A 24,198-nucleotide genomic window follows, 5' to 3' on the forward strand; every position below is an offset into this window, starting at 1 on the left:
ACTTTGTTAAATTTTTTGGTTATTGACTTTGCATCGGAGCTCTGAACAGCTGCGGGGACGCGGCGCAGAGCAACACAGACCCCTATACCTGATCTCAGGCTGTTAAAAAAAGGAGGCTTACAGCTCCAAGCATTTTAAAAACCCTCACCACCGATTCAGAAGATACAGCTTTTATTTTCTTCCGCATTTGTTTTTTTTTCTCTTTTTACATCTGAAATACGGATTGTGAAATTACGTAATCAAGGGCTCGCTATTCTGTAGGAATCCGTGTTACTGTTGTCGCATCTATTGTTTTACATCGGACGTACGATTCACAAGCAAGCGACTGACCTACAGATGAAAGGAAGACTCTAAAAGGTGATACATATAGATATATAAAGGACACGGACATCCAGCATTTTCTATTATTTTATTCCACATAGAATTACACAACAGAACAAGCACCGTGGATCTTGTGAGATCTCCTGACTTCATTGTTATTTTTATTTTATTTTTTTAACCTCCCTGCGTTCCCCTCTGACCGCGACCCTTCTGCCTCTTGAACCCAGGTCAGCGAATGGACCAGCACCCCAGGACCAGGAGCTGCAGCAGCCGAGGAGCCACCGCCTGTGAGGCCATCCCAAACGAGCCGCCCATGAATTTGTACATCCACACCACTACCGGGACCCGCTTCGAACTGACCGTCCCTTTAGAGGAGACGGTACAAGGGCTCAACAAGAGATTATCGCAGAGACTCAAAGTCCCGAAAGAAAGACTCGCGCTCCTGCACAAAGAAACGTGAGTGAAACTATTATTAGCGCGGCTACTAGCATGCCTGCATTGTACTGCTCTGCATTGCTAGCTTGCTTATAATGTTACACGGGCTTTCCTGGGCTGTGTAGATGTCGGTGGTAACAATGCAACCATGCATGAGATACACCGTGCAAGGGTTTGTTTGTAATGTTGATTGTGATAGTGTAGACACTTGTGTATGAAGCAGAGGCAATCCGTGTTGCATTGTGCATTTCTATGGATGGGGTTGTGTTAGAGCAGAAAAGGCTTGGGTTTTACGTTAGTAATAAGGGGGCAATGTTATAGAACAGATCTACAGCCGTGCATGCATATTGCGCTGCAGTGCAAAGGTTAGGGCGACGAGGAGGTGAAGAGGGGGCGAGGACTGGAGCGGAGCGCAGTCACCCCTCAACGTCACTCCAGCACTGGCCTCAAGATTGCTGTGAGAGGCGTGTTGGCGTGAGAACGCGCTGACAATAGCGAAACAGATTTTCATGTTGAAAAAAAAAAAAAAAAAAAAACTATATATATATCATTTTCTCCTTTTACAAATACTCGTGCAAAAAACAAGTCTTGCTTTGATTTAAGTTTTTTTTTTGTACTATTAATACGAATAGTCTTGTTTTTAATAATAATCCAACACCGAAGATTTAAAAAATAAACTTGAATGAGGTTCATTTCGCAGAGCTTTGATTCATAATATCTCTTAATGTAAAACAATAGCCCTACACCCTCACCATCTTTACATTACAATAGCGCAAACCAATGCGCTGGACAATTGGCACCGTCGCTTTAATTTGCCTAATCGCTCGAAAGATGGCTATTCATGAGAGCTGACTTTACGATCACAGGTTCACGATCGACAACACAGCAGGTGTGTGTACAGTAATAGCAGAGACCAATTGAAAACTTGATTTATTTTTATTCACAACACAAAGAAAGACGCAGGGGGGGGCGGCGCTTTGTGAACCAGGATGACCCAGAATAACCGCCGCATTGTTTATCATCCTAAAGAGAGGCGATTGTAACTGCCCCCCTGCAGTTCTCGCCTCCAAATCACAACTTATTTTAAAACACTTTTCAAGTAGCTGCCCTCAAGCGAAATCTCTTTGTTCTGTGTGAGGTGAAGTGGAGTCCTGGCAGGCAGCCCTGCTTCGTGCTTCTAGGGTGAGGAGAGCGGCACTGCCGGTCCTCTCGTTCATGAATAGGAATGTGTACTTTTACAACGAACAGGACCTAATGCACACAGAATAATATGGCGGCCCGGTTTCTAGAACACACACACACCCCACCCCTCCCTGTCTTCAAACGAAAGCAAAACGCAGCTGACCAAATGAAAATGGTCTTGAAGTCGCTTTCGCTTTTCAATAATGAGAATAATAAAAAAAAAAAAACAGCAACGGGGTCTCGAGCTCAAGGTGCTTGGTTTGGAAACGGTATATCTGAAATGCGACATTAAAAATGTGCAGGTCGTTTCCTGCGTTACTAAAGTGTACGGAGTTGTGAAAGCGAAACCCCTAATACAGCCGTTCTTTGAAATGCCACGGCCTTACTCATTGTGAGCTACGCTGCGGTACAGCGAGTGTGCGGCTTTTTCCATTGGCCTTGCACGGTCTGTTTCTTCTGTTTAACCCTTTGCATGTACAGCCCATCTGCCTAATTGGCGAGGGGGTACAGAGCACATGATGTGTGGTTTTAAATGTATTTTCTCATGCATGCATTGACGTCTCTCAGCCCTGAGGCGGCTAAACTAAAGCAAGATATTTTTTTATAAATGTCTTCCTTGTTTCTGCCATCGGTGGAGACACTGGGTCACCTGCTCGCTAAGAACACTGTGCTCTATTTAAAAAAAAAAAAAAAAAAAATACAGACACTGCCAAGAGAAGTAGCTGCGCACTAGTTTGCACGCTGTACTTTTTTTATTTTTAAAATAATAATTATTATTGAATTACCTGTTTTTCTCCCTAAGGCGGCTGAGTTCAGGAAAGCTTCAAGACTTTGGCATAACGGATGGTAGCAAGTTAACACTTGTCCCAACAGTTGAAGCCGGTCTCATGGTGAGCATTCTCTTCCCCATTTAATACATGCAGCCATGGTACAGTGTGTGCAATGCTATTCACATTCACAGCTGGCTTCTGTTACTGAACCCTGTAACGCTGGTGAAGTTCAACCCCTGACTCTTAATCCTTAGCCAAGAGGGGAGGGGGCGAATTCAAGTCTTGCAGAGTTCATATCAAACAGCACAATAGTGTGCGTTTCCATTTTGCACAGTTTTAACAGCTGTCAGTTACCAGGCATGCTGGTACACATTTGTAACCAGACCTCTCAAACCAGTGCAGTCTTCAGAACATTTCCTGCAGACATAAACGACGTGTGCGTCAGAGAAGGCAGGCAGCCAGCGTCAATGACCTCTTTGTCTTTTTTTTTATCTTTGCTCCATGAAGTCCCAAGCGTCAAGACCCGAACAGTCCGTAATGCAAGCGCTGGAAAGTTTAACAGAAACTCAGGTACGTGTACGTGTTCATTTTTATTATTATTATTTTTTTTTAAATTGTTGAATACTATAAAGAATATATAAACCAGCAGTTGACGGCTATGGATATGTACCACACTACTGTATGCATTTAGTTTTGCGTTTCAAATTCAGAAGAGGCTGGGGGAAGAGAGGCTTTTTATTATGTGGAATATGCTGAGGGAATGTTTAAGTGAAATGAGGGAAGGTGATTTATTGAGAAGCTGCGTGTTTGGCCAAAAAAAAAAACAGCGCGTCTGTGGAATTTGCATTCAAGCGGTTATGAGGGAGGGGGGTGCACGCACGATGCGGTACATTAGCTGTAATCTCTCTGTCCCTTTTAAAGCTGTAGAAGCCCTTAGTTTGTCAAATGCGTGCAGATTTTAAGCAGCTCGCGACGGTTTCATGGCAACATCAGTGCTGACCCAGCGATGTAGAACAGCTTCAAGTTAAGAAATGTTTGGCCTCTGTGCGACCTTTTTTTTTCCATTTTAACGTTAGTTTCATTCTCTTTAACTTCAAAGTTCTAGCTTTGTCAACACTGTATGATATATTTTTACACAGATTTTGCTCCTGTGTAAAATGTGTGTGTTCTGCGCTGGTACAGGAAGTGAGTTATCTGTTAAATTCTCTCCGCTGGTGTTTTTTTGTGCGGGGGTGCATCGCAGGTGTAGCAATACGCCTGGACAGATGAAAGGAGCAAAACTAAACCAACCCGCCCTTGACTTCATCCCAACGAAATCCTCACCAAAGAGGAAATGCGTCATCGAGCCTTTAAAGATGAATGACAGCCATCTGTACACGAACAGTGTTGTGTGGTGTTAGGCGTGTAGCTTTCCTGGCTGCAGTCCAGCCTGCTTTTTCAAGGGCTGAGTCAAACTCTGCTAACCTCCTGTTTTCAGTTTTAATTATTTAACCCAAGCAGCTGTACTAAGACGTTTCCTCTCACATGACCTGGTTTGGGTTTTTTATAAACCATTCTGTATTGGGCTTTGAAGTCAATTGGAGTTTAAAGAAGCGAAATCCAAGTTGTTGTTTTTTTTAACAGAATAAAATATACATTAACCATTGCACTAGACCATTAGAGCGAGTTTGGAAGCAGGACCAGCTTTTATTTTATAGTTGTATGGTGTGCCAAAATATAAACACAAACACACACAAAACAGGACCAGCTGTTCTAGTGTGAAAAGGAGGAAATGGATTAGATTTTGCACAGCTTTGTTTAGGATAATTTCAGAAGTTCCACTTGACCACAGCGCAGAATCGCAATGGGAACCGAGAATTCGGTTCACAGCTGTGAAATACAAATAAAATAATAACACAACTTCAGCACAGTAATCTGTGTTTTAAGATTGCACTTACGGGATCCAGTTAGGTTTCGGTAGATTTATTTCACACTGTCTTTTATTATTTGTATTTATTTAGTCACAGGTGACTCACTTTTCTCATAACTGATTTTAACACCTAACTTTAACACCCACTTTTACAAAGTGTTAAAAAAAATAAACAGCTTTGAATCCAGAAGGTGATACAAATGTTACATCAGAGTGTCCTACTAAAATCATGCACCCTACATTATTATTATTATTATTATTATTATTATTATTGATGGGACGTTGGAGACTTTGTTTGATCAAATAAGTAATTCCTATAGGTTGCAAGCACAGCCCCTCTGTCATATATATATATATATATATATATATATATATATATATATATATATATATATCCAGTACAGGTGGAAAATGAGTATTGTTATTTATTTCTCAGCAGACGCCCTTATCCAGGGCGACTTACAATTGTTACAAGATATCACACTATTTTTACATACAATTACCCATTTATACAGTTGGGTTTTAACTGGAGCAATCTAGGTAAAGTACCTTGCTCAAGGGTACAGCAGCAGTGTCCCCCACCTGGGATTGAACCCACAACCCTCTGGTCAAGAGTCCAGAGCCCTAACCACTACTCCACACTGCTGCCCATATAGTATAACTGCTTAAATGAATGAAGGGGGCTAGGATAATGATACCACATTATACAGACGTTCTGCAATATGTACCGGTACGTGCAGACCAGAAAAAAAAATCTATGTTTCTGTTGACCTTTTAAAGTCACAAACAAACCAAAAAATAAATGAATAAAAGAAGCTGCTGCTGCAGACAGAGTTGATAAGATGAGCTCCAGCCCCCCTGGCCTCCCGGCTTCCTGCAGATACCTTTAAGCTGGAAATCCTGCCGTTGCTGTGAGAGATCAGAGCAGGGCTGCAGTGCTGTCAGACTCGCTCTCCTCTCATTCATAGTGCGGATTTGCTTGCACCGCGTGACTTGAGCTCTCCACAAGATAAAGAAAACAAAGCCCATTGTTTCACACAGCCCTGCCAAGCATGCATAATAATACCATGTACCCTGAAGCTACCAGCAGGTAGGGTTGGCAATAAAGGGGTTAGCTATAGGTATGGCTGAGGGGAATGAGGGTGGCATAGGGTGGGCTATGAATTGTATGTTTTATTACCTTCATTTGTTGAGTTTTTAAAATGCTGTTCTAAGTTATATAATAAATGTCGGATGACTGTCTTGGCCTGTCATTTCAAAACCCAGCTGTAAGTGGAGCTATACCTTGGATTACTCATATGTGATTCTCACTCTGCGTCTCCTATTCAAACATTTGAAATGAGCAAGAACTGTAGGCTATTCTGGGCACCGTGTATAGTTAGGGCTTCTGTAGTTTTGCATTTAGACAGCCAGAAGAAATAGCTAGATACAGGTTGGTTTAGCGTAAAAAAAAACGTGTTGCGCTTTATATGTTTGAGTCAATTCTTAATATTATTGTGCACAGAGCGTGTCACAGACCCACGCTTCGTGAATCTGTAAATCAGTAGGAGCCGTGTGTTCCTACTGAGTCGTATCTGAATTGCTGACCTGTGTTTTATCTGATTGAGGCATCGCTGTAAAGTCTCGGTGCAGGACTGTACCGACTTTAAAACCTGTGTTTTAAACACAGACCCCGCTGTGCAGTGTAGGAGAGAGGCGAGGTGCTTGGAAGTGTTAATCTTATCTGAAATATTGTGCGTGTGTTTGTTTGCACTGGCAGCTGTCTGACTGCCCCAATGCCTGCTGGTTTCCTTGTTTGCCTACTGCTGGATCTATGTAAAATATACCCCCCTGCCTTTCCCTTATCATAGCCTCCGAGATGCAAACAAGCCTGGGACCCACCTGCTGTGTTTCCCCACTCGGGAGCGCAAACATTAACTGGGGATGAAGGAAGAAAGCTTTAATCCACTGCTAAAGCCCCCCACCCCCACCCCCATCCCCCTCGTCGGATTTTTTGTTTGTTTCCTTTTTTTAAACAAGCAAAGCGCATTGATTTACAGTTGAAATGGCTCAAGGGTAAAAAAAAATAAAAATTAAAAAGAGCAAGGATTAGTTGTTTCTGTGTTTTGTTGCAAGTGGTGGATTAGCTTTGAGATTTGCGTGGCATGTTGTATTGGTCTGCCAGTACCCCAGTTGTATGTGGGGTAGCATTCAAGGTAAATAAGGAACCCTTTACAAGCGCTGAAAGATTATTGTATTAACAGCTTGAGCTCTTCAGGGAGGGTCCGGCGCAGGCTTGAGGCTTGCTCTAGAAGCAATCTGAGGTGCTGTTCGCAAATAGACTCGTTCTGAAATTTCCACAAGCAGTAACTTCTCATCGAAAACAGAATAAGGAAAACTGGGTGCCCCGGTGGACCTTTGTTACAGCTGACCTTCTTGAGCCTGTTACGAGGATCTGGCTCGCGGTATCTGATGAGGACGTTGAGGGTAGAGAGGGAGCAGGGAGCAGGGAGAGAACGCCCTTCCTGCGTGTGCTAATGGAATTATCGGAATGCTCCTGATTGTACTCGTGAGTCATCCAGACTTCTGTGAACACATAGAACAGGTTGTACTGTACTATGAGCTGCGGGCAGGGAAAATAACAGTGGGGGTAATGGTGTGAGTCAGGGCTCTTTGACTTTGCTGTTTTAGGGTTTATTGGTCAGCACATTTATTTTTAGATAGCATTGTAGAAATATCCTGGCAGACTTGATGTTGCAAGTTGGGATTTCTCTTGTATCTCGCTTATTTATGTTAAGTGCTGCTACTCCTCTGCTCCTTGCTAATTCAGTTCCGTTACGCACACAAACTCCTTCCACATGCCGTGCTATAAATACAAAATCAGACGCACTTTCCTGCAACTCTGACCTCATCTGCAACGCAAATGGGAAGACTTTGGACTGGAAAGAATCTCCTGGTAAATCAATGCAGGAGAGGCACTGTGGGAGTCGTAGGAGGAATCTGTTTATATATATATATATAGGCACACAAGTGCAAGGCGCAGCGAGTGCGGAGGCTGTCTTTAATTCAACCCCAGGTAGAATATGAATTCCAGCCTTGAGCCTCCAAGAGCACTCTGGCATTTCAGAACCGAGCAGTTTATAGCCTTGGCTATTTTAGTTTTCATGTAGATGTGCAAGTTTATTTTTTGTTCCTGAATATTTTTAGCTGACAACAAGGGCGCTAATAAGAGGAATGTGTCACCTCCTTTATGTAAGACTATTCGCACAGCCCAGGTAGAGAATAGGACCGCTGAGTCACTAGCACTGCACAGCTCTGAGAACACTGCGAGTCTCATCTCAACCTAATGAACACCTTGACCACGTCCCTCCCCTGCTGCAAAATAGAGCTGTTGAAGCCCTTTTAGAAATCTGAAAGGCGTTTTTCTCCGGTGTGTAATTTGCACATCTTTCTTGCGAAAGGGAAGGGAAAATAGACAAAATGAGCGAGTCAAAATGGATTCCGTTCCAGGACTCTGTCTCGCATCCTTTGTGTTTATTTCACAAACGTGATGGACGGGTCGGATCCTACTCGCACAGAATTTCAGCTGTGCAATAAAACTAACCTGGCTGTTTGTTAGGCTCTAGCACGCTCACACACGCACAGACACACGCTTGCTTAAGCAAAGTGAATCGTGTAGACCTCGCACGAGCACAGAGCCGACGCTCGTGCACACAGCCCCTGTTTTATTCTTTGGTTATTTTTGCTGCTTTTCTATGTAAGGCATGGAGCGCTGAAGCTAGAGTGCCTTCTCTCTCCCCTGGGATGCGTTTTGTGTGTTTTAATGCATTCCTGTGTTTGTGCAGCGGCTGCCGATCTCAAGGTGCCTGCATGTGGAGCTTGTGGTGTTCTTTGTGCTGGAGTGTGGGGGCGATGGAAGGAGGAGGGGGGGGGGGTAGGGCTAGGTGAGCACTCTATCTGTGAATCGTGACTGCCGGCCTTTTGATTCGCCGGTGGCTTTTGTGGCTCAAGTGTTTGGCATCGTGACTAGGATGGGGGGGGGGGGGGTGTGCATCTGGAAACAAGAGGACGAGAGCATGCCTAATGGAGCCAATTAGCACAGGAGCCGCTGAATGCGTTTGTACATCTTTCCACTCTATTCTTATTTAGGCCACTTTAGGACGAACTTAGGAGCGTAAAAGGAAGGATGTGGAAAACAGACAAAGGGGTCGGGCCAGGTTTGCTGAAAACTGAAACAAACGCAATGCAGGTTCATTCAGCCCTCGCTGTGAAACCCAATCCATAGTCAAGGCATTTTTTTTCTTTCAGTACAGTGATAGTTGAGACCACCTATTCTACCCCCACTCCCCCCCCCCCCCCCAACCCTTCCTTTTGTGTTTGTTTGAATGCAGCACACTGTTCTCTCTCTCTCTCTCTCTCTCTCTCTCTCTCTCTCTCTGGAAAGGTAGAATGCCTGCAAATTAGTTTCTTGAACCACAGGGACCCCAATAAATAAAACTGTCAGCTGTGTGAAGTTTGAAAAGCCTGCAGCGCGTTCTCTCTGAATATTTCATGACTGCAGCGCTCCCCCTCCCCGCTCCCCAGCACCCCCTCCTTCCCTGCTCCATGGCTGCACTGCTCCTTTATTAGCAGAGCTTGAAGGAAGGCAGGCGGGCAGTGCGGGTGGGTACCCAGCGCGGAGAGGCTTTCAGCGTTATCCCTCAGGCTAACAGGAGACAGCCTCTATGCAAGGGAAAAATGTCTAAATCAAACATCGAGTCCTAGTACACAGCAGGGGAGGGTAAGAAACGAGACAGCATTGCAGACGGCTAGGTAGAAAAACATCTGGAACGCAAGTCTTCAGTAACCAATAAGCGAAGATTCTTCATCAGGATCTATATACAGGTTTAATATATATAAATATATAATTTTAGGGCATCTCTCTGGTCTTTTTCCTTTTATGTTGTGTTTTAAGAAAGGCCGTGGGGAATCGGAAAGACCTCTTCTTGGGTTTCAAAGAGATTCCCGGGGTGGGGAGGTTTGAGAAAATGAAGCTGTTTTTTTTTTTTTTTTTTTAAGAGTAGGTGGAAAGAAGGGGGGGGGGGCAGGGCTTGGGGTATCTTTTAACCGGCCAGCAGCTCCCGTTGCGTACAGCCTCGCAGATTTACCGGCACTAGGAACGATGCATTGTATGAGGTCTATTCAGCTTGTGTTATGTATGGATTTGTGAATGAACAACTAGGTTAATTTAACATTTAAAACCGGTAAAGGGCTGTATAAATCTTTGAATGCACACCCCCTTTAACGGGGGTCCCAAGTACACCCCAGTCACCTTTTGTATGGCTGTGAGCGGTAGATAAGGAGGAGGCGAGGGAGACAATGGCTCCAACTGACTACGTGCTGAAAGGGTTACCGGCAGTTTCACTGGAGGATGTGCCTGGAATGTGTTGCTGTTAAGAGGTGGGGAGATGGGAGGGGCAGTGGGCTGTATCGTTGCAGTAGGTAGGCCTAGCATCCCAGGGCAGATGGGCTGAGCATTTTATTCCCTTTTGATTTGCGCTGTCAGGAATGACTGATTAGTTTGGAGTGCAGTTTGCGGTTTGCTTGCAGCCCCAGGGGGTATATGCATGCATGTATGCATTTATGCATGTGTTGGAGAGGGCTTAGAAGCCTGATGAAGCAGATTTGCACCCAGATATATATATTTTTTTAGGTTTAACAGTAAAATCCTCCTCGCTGCTGCTTCTTGCTCACCTGCCAGGATATTTTCATTAGAGATCATTCAGTCAAATACAGCTTTAATGTACCATTTTCCGTTTTATCACAAAAATACATGGAGCTGAAAGGGGGGGTTGCAGTTGGGGTTGTTTCTAGAGGATCAGAAACACTGGTGCGCATTTTGAAATGAATGCGATTCTGTGGGTTCTTAAATTATTTAACACAACCTTTGACAGTGTAGTATGTAGCACCAGTATCAGTTGTTTCATTTGCACGTGTCGACATTTTCATTTCGTCCCAGTGCAATCATTAAAGTAGCAAGAATCCACGTTTCTACAAATTAGAAGCGATTTTTTAAAGTCGCCTTCTTAACATTTATTCAGTTGCTGTCTGATCGCTGCTCTGCGTTTACAAGGTGAAAATCAGGGATGTTCCGTGTGACCGTTTCCCTCAACACCCACACATACCAGAAAACAAAACCAAAAATCATTATTCGAAGCAGGAATCTACTTCGCATCTCCGTCACATGTAGCAGTGTTCAGTGTGATAAACCATTGTGGTGTGTTCTAGATGCCCCGCATGTTCTCTTAATATGAATTGCATTCACAGTGCGGAGGGGAGTTGGGTTGAATCATCCGCGCTAGTCATGGGAGAGGTAGGCTGCAGTGTGTAAAGTTTAAACCCAACCCAGCCCCCAGATTTAACACTGACATCACTCAGGGCTGGGGCTGGTTTGGAAAGAGCCCCGTACCTTGCATTGTAGGCGAGGTGCGTTTGCATATTGTAACCTCAGCTGACACCATCAAGACGCCCATGTAACAAGAGACCCCCTTTGTAATAAAAGGTTAATCATGAAAGTTAATGAGACCTCCTCTCTCCTGCCTATTGGTGGCCCCCAATGTGTCCTACTAATGAATACCAGGTGACCTTTTAGGCAGGAGTTTCCCCTGGGTGTTCTCACCGTGAGGGCAAGGGGGCGGGAGTGGGAGCTGTTTGAAGTGATCTCTTGCAATGGGCATTTACACAACCGAAATATATTCTGGTCGGAGCGTTTATAGATTGGGAGTGCAGGAACAAAGTATTTTTGTTTTGTTTTTTCTTGTAGGTTTTGTTTCATCTGTTTTATCTCCATGGGTTGGGGGTGGCAGGAAAGGACCCCCCCCCCCCCTTTTTTTTTTTATTAAATAAAAAAAAAAAAAAATTCAGGGAAGCTCATTTGCAGCTGCGCGGCCCTAACCAGCGTTGGGTATTTCAGTTTCCGGGGGTCGTTTACACAGCTGCGCACCAATGACTCGGAAAGGTCACAGAGGAGAGGATCAATACAAATGAGAGAGAATGAGAGAGAGAGAGAGGCCATGCATGAATCTGTGAGGTTAACGCCAGGTCACAGGACTACAGACCTCAAGCACACTCAGTCTGGGCTAATGGCTACCTCCCTGCCCTGGAAGGCTGGTAGATTTTGCAGATTGATAGCACTTTGTCAAATAGTCTAGGGCTAAGGGGGTTAAACGTCTGGTTGCCGGTTTGGTAGTTGGTTAATCATCTGCCATGCAAATTTACTTTATAGATGGGTTTCCTTGTCATAGCGACTGCTTGTGTGCACCAGCATTGGCCTCTGCTGGTGACTAAATATGGCCTCTTTTTCCATTCAGATTCTCCTAAAATAGGCAGGCTTGTTTATGCTTGCAGTGTCAGAACAATCGGTATAATGTGTGCAAGGGGGAACTGTGCCCTCATTTTCAGGCAGGGAGCCAGGGAGAAGGGCACTCTTTGTGTGCATTCTGAATGACTGCTAAGTTCAGGCATAAGTGGGGGTGGGGCTTTCTCGTCCTCCCATCCCCTGTAAAAGGATGGATGGCTTCCAGACTCTGTGAAATGCTAGCCAGCCACCTGGATGTGTCTGCTTTGCCTTGCAGCTGTGATGCCAGTGATAAAGGATCCCACAGCACAGCCCAATTACTGATGCATAGAGTCCATGTAAGGCAGCCCTGCGCTGAATAAAACACCTTCCTCGTTGCTCTGGCCTGTCGTGGTTTAGCGTGTATCCGCTCAAGCCCGTCTTTCTAGTTTTCGGCTGTGAGATCTATATCTGATCGAGCTCTCAGAAAAAGTGACTCATTGTGTATGAAAGCGATGAGTAATGTGGTGAAACCGGTTTGAAACGGAGCGCTCTTGTGCTGACCTCTCCTTCCTCTTTCGCAGGTCAGTGACTTCCTGTCGGGACGGTCGCCCCTGACCCTGGCTCTGCGCGTGGGCGATCACATGATGTTCGTGCAGCTGCAGCTGGCTGCGCAGCAGTCCGGGGCACAGCAGCAAGCGCAGCATCGCCACGTCATCACAAGGGGGGAGGGTGGAGCGTCCACAGCAGGGCCCAGCAGCGGGCAGCACCCCAGGACCGGGCATCACCCCCCCCACTCGCACCCTCACCCACACCCTGCCCCCTCTGCTGCCACTGCAACCCCAGCCAGCGCCAGACAGACGGTGCCCCCCAGCTCTTCTCCCGCTGCAGCCCCCCTCTACTGCCCCCCAGCCCGGCCCTCCCCGCTTTCTGCGGGCATGTTCCAGTCGCAGAACCCGGGCGAGACCCCCGCCAGCGCCACGGCAGCCAGCCCCTGCCCAGAGACGACTGCGCGAAGCAGCAAACCAAAAACCAAGGTAGTGCCTCTATTCCATTTCTTTATATATGTGTTTTTAATGTACCGGAAAAAAAATAAGCAAAACCATTTTGTTTGCTACTGGTTTATAAACAGCCCTCTGTAGTCAGTGATTCAAACAAAGGTGGCCTCTTTGAAAACGTGTGTTCTGTCTCTTACACACGCAAGCTTGAACTGACCATTTCTCTTTGTACTTCCTTTTGTACGAAGCCGACGGCACAGTCCACAGCATACTCTCTGTGACTCCTGAATGTATTTAGCAGCAGCCCCCCTGCTGTCTTCGTGTTACAGTCCTGCCTGCCCCAGCCTGTCCCTGGTTTTAAATAACAGCCCCTCCTGTGTGTCAGCTTTCGCTTTCATTATCAGCTATTGATCTTGAAATCTAGAATTTCAGCCGCCCAGTAACAGAAGCTCCAAAGTCCCGGACCCCCACCACAAGCACTCCTCCCCAACAGGGCTGAGCGCTACAGGGCGTTTCGAGTGTCCCATAGCAGCCGAACGGTTGAGAACCCTCCCACCCTCCCTGCCTCCCTGCTGTAAACGACTGGAGCACTCCACACCACTGTGTTTATTCTGTTGTCCCTGATAATGTCATTTTAATTCCCTGCTAAATTAAAACTTCAAGCCACAAAGAAACGTTGTCCGGGGGAGCAATGCAATCTTCAGGACAGTCGGACATGTGTTTCACAAACAGGACCCTAATCCCTTCTCTCTCTCTCTCTCTCTCTCTCTCTCTCTCTCTCTCTCTCTCTCTCTCTCTCTCTCTCTCTCTCTCTCAGACTGACTCCTCCAAAAGCACCAGTAGCACTACCAGCCCGGGACGGTCCCGCAAACCTGGCGCCATCATCGAGAGTTTCGTCAACCACGCTCCAGGGGTCTTCTCAGGAACTTTCTCAGGTATGACGAACCAGAACCCCATAACCCCCGTTCTCTGACCCGATTCCCCACTGAAAACCCCAGCCTGAAACTGAGCCCTCTCTCCCTCTCTCTCCCTCTCTCCCTCTCTCTCTCTCTCTCTCTCTCTCTCTCTCTCTCTCTCTCTCTCTCTCTCTCTCTCTCAATAAATTCAATGACAAATCTTTCGAGTACAAGTCCAAATGTTTTCATTTGAATTTATTACGTTTTATTTAAGTATCTCCAAACGCACTAGCGAGTGTTTTAATAGTTATGGATGATCTCTGTCTCTCTCCTCTCTCAGGCACTTTGCACCCGAACTGTCAGGACAGCACCGGTCGGCCGCGACGGGACATTGGCACCATCCTGCAGATCCTCAACGACCTCCTGAGCGCCACTCGGCACTACCAGGGCGTGCCCCCCTCTCTCACCCAGCTCCGCTGCCAGACCCAGTGCAGCCCTGCCTCGCCCGTGCCCTCCCCCCCTCCCTCTCCCCCTGCCACCGGGGGAGCCAGCCTCTCCGCAAGCCTCTCTGCCAAAGCTACCTCAGTGCCCAGCGCCAGCAAGCCCAGCCTGCACCCCCTGCAGTGCCAGAGCCAGATCCGCATGTGCAAGCCCAGCGGTGAGTCACACACCACCATCATTATTATTATTATTATTATTATGGTGTCACGAAAATAATGGCCACCTAATTCATTATGAATTCCCAATGGAACACTACAGGAATAACCCCTGAATATCTTACACACTTCCTCTGAGTTCTGAAGTAAGACTTTGAATTCAGCCCCTGTTAATCCATGTGGCTTGAATTACACATAGTCATTCCATGTGCCTTTGTAAAAGAAATGATGTTGATCACATGGATGAGGAATGAATTTGGAAGTATGTGCAAGCAAAGGCATTATAGCAGGGTTGAATATACAGCATTGTGATTTAAGGGAAAGAGGCTGTGTGTGTGTGTGTGTGTGTGTGTGTGTGGCTGGTGAAATCGATCCAAACAGTGCTGCCACTCTTTCCACTGTAGTTCCTGCTGTATGTCATGATTGTTAATCACATGACACTGGTTTAAATGTGATTTACATACAATGGCAACTGCAGTTTAAATTCAAGCAGTGTATGTGGATTGTAATTTAGAAGGAGCTGAACCAGCTGGAGAGTCTGCTAGCGGTTCTGTAGAGGGGGGTTGGGGCTGTCTGTGTTGGGGGAGGGGGGGAGCACCACCTTGGGAATGCGGCACTAACTCTACAGGCCTGTTCTGTCAGGCTTCAGTTGTCACGCTGCACTGCTAGGCCTTGCTTTGTTTGCCTTGTCGAGGGTGGAGGTGTTTTCTGGAGAACAGGCTCGATCTGTCACACTCTCGAGATTAAAAGGAGGGGAAAAGAGATTGTTCGCTCTGATACCAGAGTTCAAACAGAAACCGGGGGACCTTTTATCTAAAAACTGTTAATTGGGAGAGATGGGGAAGGCAAATTAGTTTCACATCGTTGTTAATTAGCGTTGGTTGCCAGGCACGGGCGTTGACATGTGAAGGTGATGGCATTCAAGGCAAAGGAAAAGATGTCGGCTTATTTCCTGTGTCTAAAATCTCCTTTTTTTTTCTCTGCTCAAGAAAGGGTTAATTAACGGACGTGCTGTACAGATCCAGAAAGCTGTACAATGCTACGTCTGCCTGTCTTGCACTGTGTGTGCTGAATCTGTACTTTTGTTCTCTTTTTGGCACCAACAAAAAAAAAAAAGATTTTTTTTTCCGTCAAACAAGATCCACACGCTTTAAATAATTCATGCCTTTTTTTTTTTCTATCCAAAACAGTCCAGTCAATGGGGCGGCCCACTCTTTCCTCGAGCGTGATCCAAAACTCTAACCTCATCTGTGAAACACGTCTTTCCAAACTGCTGGGCCCTCAATAGCACTCTGTGTTCCTTGCTGCTTTAAATAGAACAGATTTATCCAAAAAGAAAGGGAGCCTGGAGAGAATGTGCATTGTATTTCAGAGAGAGTCGAGGGGGGGGGGGGGGGGGGGAGGAATAACCCTGCTCTGAGCTCCCATTCATAAAATTCTGCTTTTATATATCCGGCTGCCTACAGATTTTTTGACATTTCCTCTAAAATGCATTAACCTTTTCGATGTGTGTTTCGGACAGTGTTCCGCTGTTTTTAAACATCCCACTAATACGATTCAGTCTTCAGCCCTCCAATTTTATACATGCTTTTTGGTTCCTTTTCAAACTAGGGTTAGCTGTAACCCAGAGTGATACAAAGCGCTGCCATGAAGCTAATTAGGAAGCAGTGTGTGTGCCTGTAGCCGGAGTGGGGGTGCGAGAGGGGCATTTCATCTTGTTTGTGCCAGGAAGGGAAGGGAGTGGTTGCGAAATTGTGGAATTCGTAAATACTTGCCCCCCCCCGCCTCTCCTCTTATCCCTTTGTTTGTTTAGTCTGCCGGCACAGCTTTGGTGCAAGCGAGCCCGTTGTGAGCGTCAGAACTTGCAGGCTTTAGTTCAGCAGATTAGAGCTGAAGAGGGGTTTTTAGAGGCCCTTGCAGCTGCTAATTTAAACATGCACGTGGAAAACTAAAGAAATGTACTGGGAAATCAATTGGTGTGGGGTGGAAGGAGGATGGGGGTGTCTTGGGTTTCTTAAAAAGCTTTATTCAAAACTGTATCGTGACTGGCAGATGCTCAATGGTGATATTTGATCTGCCATCTCTTATACAAGGGGGTCCTGGAAACACGACAGAAGTGCACGACATATTTCTGATGAATAGCTTTACTAAGAGCGTTTCTGCTCATGCACAAAATAGCTTCAGGTCAGAGAAAGATTTGTAAATGATAATAATAATAATAATAATAATAATAATAATAATAATAATAATAATAATAATAATTAGCAGCTAATGGTTTTAAATTGAACTTTTAACTGCTATTTCAAGCCATTGAAATTACAAGCACACAGCAGCTACCCTTTGAAACCAACCAGCAGCCACTTACTAAACAACCCTGACTGTATTTCAAGTAGTGGAAAAATCTAACAATATAGTTTTAGTTTTTTTTTGTGTTTTTTTTTTTTTTTTTTTTGCATAGGGTGTGTGGTGTTTTCAGTTCTCGTTCCCATTGACCAAAGAAGGAAATTGACAGTGTAAAAAAAAAAAAAAAAAAAAAAAAAAAAAATGTGATTATGGTTCTCTTCCTGCCAGCCTCCTCTGACGTGACAGTTTCAGATCTCTCCAATCTGTGCTTTTGCATATTGTACAGGACTACTTAGGGGCCCATTTTAGGCATTGAAAGCGAATGTTTCTGCCGTGCGTTTACCAGATTTACCATGCTTATTCAAAAGAAGAATATCGCTGAAGAGTTTGGGGGAGGGTTGTTGTATTGTCGTACTGGGTAATCCAGGGTTAATTAGGGGTTCCTAAAGCAGCTGGTAGCGACTGCTAGTGGAAACTATAAGAACTCTATTCTTACTGAAAGCAGCTGGTGTTAAAGTGAAAAGGCTGCAGAGTGGTGCAGGGAGGCAAGGCTCCGAGTTACTGTACCCAGTCTGCCTGGATCTGTGGCTCCCTCTCTTTATTCCCAGTTTTTAGCTGAATGGGCTTGCGCTTTGTGCATGACAGTAGGAGCTCAGCGGGCGTTGCACGAGAGCATTAGAGGGGCTTTGAATCGGCCGACAATGAGCCTCAAACAAGGCTTATGTGTGGAGAGTCTCCCCCACTGGTCGCCAAAATCTAGAAATGGTGTCTCTTTATTTTTAATGTTGGGAGAAAGATGTGACACAAAATGCAAGCGAAAGCAGCGTTCACTGAGCCGGAGAGAGGCCACCCCCTCTCTTGGTACTTTCAAAAAGCTCTTTTTAGCAGATCATTAAGGAAGCAAGTTAAGGCCTCCCATAGTGTACACTATTCATTTATTAGCACGCTGTACCTATGTGTTAGTAGACAGCAGTACTTGTACAGGTGGCAGATTGGCTCTAGGTGAGCGAGCTTGTGTGTTTTATATATATTTGTTAGTTTTGAATTTGTGCAACTGCTTTGAAAATAACCGTTCCTAGTAAAACATTTCTTTTGAGGTCGAGCAGACCGACGGGTGTGCTGAGAGAGATGGGGAGGGGGGCTAGGGGAAAGCTGTACTGAATTTCAGATCCTCTTTGTCTCTGTGCGGGTGTTTTGGGTCAGGGATTCCTATCGTCACACTGTATTGCATGCTTTTGGCTGCAGCAGGGCGAGAGATTACCTCGGCTATAAAACCACTGTTGATGTGGGAAGAGGGGGAGGCAGTGGGGTTGCTTCTGTGTTTTTTCTCTTTATTTCCCCCCCCCCCACTAGTGGTGTTCTTTTTTTTTTTTTTTTTTTTTTTGGCAGCTGTGGTTGCAAGAGCCCGCAGGAATCTGAGGATCCTGCTATTTGCATGTGTCTCCTCTCTCTCTCTTTCTCTCTCTCTCTCTCTCTCTCTCGCCCACGCTTACAGACAGAAGGCATTAGATTAGCACTGACAGCCTGAGCTATGCTGTGTTGTCTTTCTTTCTTTCTTTCTTTCTCGTGTTTGGGGGTGCTGGGGGTCCAGCAGCAGTGTATTGGCCGTTGATCAGCCTGCCTGTATGAGCGGCGGGGGGGGGGCTAGAGAGGAGAGGCTGGGGGTGGAGAGTGGGGGGTAGGGTTCACCTTTTGTGGTTTATTTAACCTCCTCTTTTGTTCGCTCTCCTGCTTGAGGCCCCTAGCTCTGAGCTGCTGAGGCTTTCAAGGATTTGAGGGCTGTAAAAATAAGCCTGTCTAAAAACAGCTCCCAGTCACCTTTTACCAAAGCAGGGCTATTGAAATGGGTAGGAGCTGGCAGTGTGCTGTCCGTATCCCGTAAAATATGGTGGTGTATATTGACAGCCCTGTGGAAAATTGACAAAGCCTAGTAATATCAAGCAAGAGGCTGGATCTGCTGCAGTTCGCAATTCAAATGCTTTGGCGTTGCTGCTGTATCTCGCTTGTGTCGCTTTCAAACCATTTTCGCTGTTTTTTATCTTGCGTTGTGATGCATGAGGGAGGTCAGGAGGTCAGGAGTGAACCCCCCCACCCCCCAAAAAAACCTTTTCAAATAACAGCGAGGCCAGAGCTGGGTTGCAACATGCATGGGAGGGTTGAGGGAGGCAGGATTGGACATGAACAAAGGCTTGGCTGCACAACACAGATTTGCACACAGAAGGGGAGAGGGAGGGAGGGGGGGGGGGGGGGATAGGATCCATTATATAAACTACTATGTTTTTGAATGGCACAAAAGTCCTCAAAGAAGGGGACTTTAATCTGATGATCAAGATCCAATTGCTTTCAATTAATAAAACCTAAATGCATAACATATGCATGTAGATATGTCTGCAGATATACACCTATATGATTGTGTGTGTGTATATAATATGTATTACCGGCTATTTTGTAATACATTCAGCAAGGTGGACACAATATTATTTTATCACTGTGTCAACAACATGCCCCAGGTTCTCCCCCCCAATTTCTTTTATTAAGGCGGTATTGATTTTTCATGTGATTTAAACTTGTGCTGATTTGGCATGAACTGCCACAACTTTAATCAAATAAAAATCAATACTACCTTTAATAAAAGAGACGGGGGTGGGGGGTGGGGTGAAGCATGCCTTGTGTGTTTCAGAGGTCTTGGTTCTCTGAGGTTCGATCTCCACAGGCTGTAATTTGCGATGAAGTGATCGTTGCACGTTCCCGTGCGTGCTCAGTAAGGCACCGCTGAAAGAGAAGAGGGGTAGTTAGTCACAACGTGTCGCCAAGTTACCTCTGATTGTAAATGGCGCCTGGAAATCCCTGTAAGCATCTCTCTCTCTCTGCTTGTGTCCTGCAGAAATCTCTTTAAATAGCACTGTGTGAATTGCATATCGTGTTGAACTGCATGGCACTGTGTTGTCTTGTGCAGTGGAAACAGCCCAGTACTCTTGACTGTAGTAGAAGGCCCCCAGGAGCAGTGCCAGGGCTCAGTGAGAGTTGTGGCACAGCAGCAATGAGAGGCTTGCTCGCCAGTTCCCAATTTCCATTTGCTTGCGTTTTCTATTGAAAGCCAATAGTGGCAACCTCACCCTCGGAGATGGATGGCTGCACTGGGGCTCAGGTTCAATCAATAGGAGTTTTTAATTTGCCATCGATCCCAGTTAAGAGCTTGGTGCGTGTGTTTGTGTTTGCGTGAGTGAGATGGATAGATAGTGTGTGTGTGTGTGCAGTTAATGTTCCAGCTCTATTTGATTATTTAATTCCACCTTCCTGAGGCTAGCACAACAGACTAACAGGCTTCCGTCAATGAAATCAAATACATCAATAAATCTATCTAAAAATAAAAAGGGATTTATGTTTGAGGTTTTGTTTTTCGTTTTTGTTTTAGAAGCTGCCTTAGCAGCTTTGAAGAACTATCTTCTTTAATCGGAGGGCTTCCTCTATATAGTTTTGCCCAAGAACAAAAGCTCAGTAAGCATGCCTCTGGCTGCAGCCCTGTTTATTTAATGGTGTCGGGGCTTTGTAGAGTTTCTCTGTCCGTCGGGGCCTTGTCTACTCTGCCCTTGAACAGTCACGTGATAAGAATTTCAAGGACCATTGCTGGCTTTTAAATATTTTACAGCAAACAAACCGACTGATAAGAAAAAAAAAAAAAAAAAAAAAAAAAAAAGACCACCCCTTCTGGCAAACGTACGCGACTCAGGATGTGATCGGGGGGGGAGGGGTTCTAAGATAGGGAAAACAATAAGTAGAATTGCATCGCTTGACAGTGTTTTTTTTGTCCCCCTTTTTTATTTCAGGCGACCGCTTGCGTCAGACAGAGAACCGCGCCACACGCTGCAAGGTGGAGCGTCTGCAGCTGCTGATGCAGCAGAAGCGCCTGCGCAGGAAGGCTCGCCGTGACTCCCGCGGCCCCTACCACTGGCTGCCTAACCGCAAGTCCAGCCGCAGCAACAGCAACAGCAGCGTGTCCAGCGAGGGCAGCATGGACATGGACTTCGAGGACTCACTGTGGAAGCCGGACGTCAAGGCGGACATGAAATCCGAATTCGTGGTGGTGTGAGGCTGCGGAGCGGGGGGACAAACCTCAAGAAAGAAGAAAGCGAGAGAGATGGAGAGACAAAGGAAGGCACGTCATCTCTAATGTCATGGTTTAAGGAAGGCGATTTTGGTCTTTTCTCGGAATTCAGCGACCTGGCCCCCGCACCCCCAACCCACCCCCCTCCCCCATAGTTTCCATAAGAACCCTCTGTTTGATTTTTCCTCTCCCACACCCCTTTTCATAAGGTTTAAAGACAGTGGGGAACTTGAGAGGGACTGGGCGGACCTGCTTAGTTGTCGTGATATTTGGGATTCTCGAATAATGTATAATTAGAGACGGCAGAAAAGAAAGAAAGGAAAAAAAAAAGAAATACCAGTTCTTGTTGTTCTTGATGTTGATGTTCTTGATGTTGATGTTGATGTTGTTGTTGTTGTTGTTCTTCTTGTTGTTTGGGTTGGATGGGACTACAAAGGACTACAAAAAGACTGAAAGACTACAAAAATGGCTGCCTTACAGAAATACAATACAATACAATACAATGGACGTGGATGATCACTTGGAGGGTGGCTTGTGCGCAGTAGAACAGTGGATTGATAACCGGCACCTGTTGCACGTCTCTCTTTTAATGCCTGTGCTAGGACGAACTGTACCAAGAGGTGCACTGTTAGCGCATAGTCTCCAACTGTGATCAGCTGAACTTACTCAACTTTGAACTGGGCATTCATGGGATCTTCACAATTCAAAAAACGGACACAAATACTTTTTTTTTTTTTTTTAAAACAAATATGTAGCATTGTTCACAAAGCATTCAGGTTTTCAAAATCAAACATAAACGTGTTTTTTGCACATTTTTATGATTTTTCAAATGCCGATGGGTGGCCAAGAGAGGGGTTGACTTTCCCAATGGCTTCGGTATGGAGTCTGTCTGAGGACAAAAAACTAAACCAGAGGGACAGGTACTGAGATTGATATCAGCGGGACCCCTGTCTTTAACAATAACCTTGAATATTAAATAAAAATAAATACATAAAGTGCTTTTAGAAGGGTGTCAAATCATGACTTTAAATATATATATATATATATGAATATATATATATTTGTTTGTTTGGTTTTTTTTGTACTTTTTTCCCTACTGTTTTTAAAAAACAGAACTCTGTATGGCTGAGTTTTAAGCCATTTATTAACAAATTAATTTTAAATCTCACTTTTTTTTTCTCATACCGTAGTTTGTAACTTTACCAATGAGCCAGTATGAAACTAGCTAAGCGTTCACTCACCCCTTTGTCACACTCCCTGCATCTGTCACGTGCGAGCCGAGAACCTTGTCATTGTGTCATTATGGTTGGAAATCACATGCTTAAAAAATAATGAAACCCCAATACTGGAACAGAGACCCAATGGAGACGGACAGGACAGGAGCGGGTGTGAGTTCAAAGGTAAGAATCCGTGTCTGTCAGGATCTGTTGCTCCATGGGTAAGCTGAACAAACAGGTTCCTTTTGGAACCGCCTTGCAAACAAAGCATTAACACTGAATTCAATCAAAAATCTCATTGCAATGGCTATACTTCATAAATTCTGATTGTAAATAACTGCCATGAGTGTTTAAACCGTAAAGCCCAGCATCTCCGGGCATCTGTCGTGTATATTAGTCACGATGGCACTGAATGGGGAAGTGAAATCCCCAAAGATAAGAATGCTCTCCACAGGAGTTTTGCTGTTATTTTGGTATGTAACTGACGTGGCCCCAAAAAAGGGCAGTGTTCTTGGGCAACGCCTGGCTGACCACTTCCAGATGCTTGTTAACGACAACAGACTCAACCCAGTACTTACCACACCTCCTCATTGCACTGCAGCATTAGATGGATTTCTTTGTGGGTAACCTCTGTACTGATGCTTGCTACCCAGCGCCTGCATTGGTAACCAGCGTGGAAATCGATTTCCCAGTTTGGATACAAGAGCCGGGAAGCATCAGCTATACTGGTTACCCTTAAAGAAATCCAGTTAACTAGTTACCAGGGATTACTGGGACATATTAAGACGTCATTCAAAACCAGTTTGAACAATAAGATTAATACAGTGTGCTGGAATACATGAAACTCACTGGAGGTATTTGACGGGCTTATTGAATGGAAATCTTCGTTAACTTGTATTGAAATTGGTTAGTTGATGATTTATTTTGGATATCAACTGGAGATGCTAGCCAGTCTTTCCACATCTGTAGCTTTAGATGTGTGCCGTGTTGTGCCTTAACCTTTCACCTCCTAAACTCGACCTGAAAAAACATGGTCTGAACAATCCAATAATTGGTTTGAAAGTGCTTTTTAGTTTCCCAGAAATATCAGAGAGTTCCTGGTATAAATGAGGACTTAGAGAGTCAGAACTGTGGGAGGTGAAATGTTAAGTCTAGTTTGCACGCGAGTAAGGTTTTCTTTGCTGGAATTGTATGTGTCTGAAATCCGCGCTGTCCTGAATCTTTGTCTTCCTGTGGTGCCATGTTGTTTCCATGTTTCTGAAAGCCAATCAGTCCCCTTGCCTTGCCTCACCAACAAACCAAAAAACAACAACAAAAAAAACATATTGACCCGGCATCTCCATGGCAACTTAAGTGCCCTGACTCAAAACAAAAAAAAAAGGCGCGTCACTTCCTGGATACGCTCTGTGGACATGTGACTACCTGCACTTCCTGTCTCCTGGATGTGAACTTCCTCCATCAGCGTCCTTACTGTAGTCTTTTTGCCATTTAAAAAAAAAAATATATATTTAAAGGACTTTATTCCCAATTTTTTTTTTTAAATATATATAAATTTATTCTGTGTGTGCCTCATTGTGGCCCCTATCTTGGAAATTTGAATAAAAAAATGTTTAAGATGAGAATAATAATAATAATAATAATAATAATAATAATAATAATAAGCATTAATTTCACCAGCTTGTTGGTGGAGTGATTTGAATGGTCTCGTCACCTCATTTGAGTGAAATGTTATTTCTTGTAGCCAACCATTTAAAGATACAAAATAAGTTACAGTAAAATTTGCAATGTTCTAGCTATAGACCGGTGTAGCACAAGTGTGCCTGTATTAATTTATGAAACCAAAATGGTAACTGTGAATTTAGGTATTTATTTGTGCGTTTTGAGAGGGTGTTTTTGGTTTTGTTTTCAAGGGAGGGTGGTCCGGGTGATTTAGGGCGTGCTCAAGGGATACTGCAATGCCTTCTATGATTTTATTTTTTATTGGTGGAATAAGAACGGAAATCCTCATCAATTTCCGAGATCTGATATATTTTTTTTTTCTTAAGCAATACATTTCAGTGTGACTTGTGATA

The 24,198-nt window shown here is 44.8% G+C and overlaps 1 protein-coding gene across 3 annotated transcripts in view; it reads left to right on the forward strand.

Annotated features, from left to right (window-relative positions):
• The window catches only part of LOC117428891 (midnolin), a 27,983-nt gene extending 4,444 nt beyond the window's left edge, over nt 1-23,539 (forward strand). The window contains exons 1-8 of one of the 3 annotated variants that reach the window (XM_034047886.3): nt 1-357; nt 549-777; nt 2,741-2,828; nt 3,216-3,284; nt 12,496-12,948; nt 13,727-13,844; nt 14,146-14,463; nt 20,632-23,539. The exon at nt 1-357 is cut by the window's left edge and continues 22 nt beyond it. In XM_034047886.3, coding sequence (XP_033903777.2) covers nt 557-777; nt 2,741-2,828; nt 3,216-3,284; nt 12,496-12,948; nt 13,727-13,844; nt 14,146-14,463; nt 20,632-20,894 — 1,530 coding nt within the window. In that variant the 5' untranslated portion in view covers nt 1-357; nt 549-556 and the 3' untranslated portion in view covers nt 20,895-23,539. The remainder of the gene's footprint in view (nt 358-548; nt 778-2,740; nt 2,829-3,215; nt 3,285-12,495; nt 12,949-13,726; nt 13,845-14,145; nt 14,464-20,631) is intronic. The other 2 variants (XM_059014852.1, XM_034047885.3) reach the window with 2 other exon arrangements.
• The last annotated feature ends 659 nt before the right edge of the window (nt 23,540-24,198 follow it).

The sequence above is a fragment of the Acipenser ruthenus genome, chromosome 49, assembly GCF_902713425.1.
Source record: "Acipenser ruthenus chromosome 49, fAciRut3.2 maternal haplotype, whole genome shotgun sequence".
In the NCBI taxonomy this organism is placed as follows: Eukaryota; Metazoa; Chordata; class Actinopteri; order Acipenseriformes; family Acipenseridae; genus Acipenser; species Acipenser ruthenus.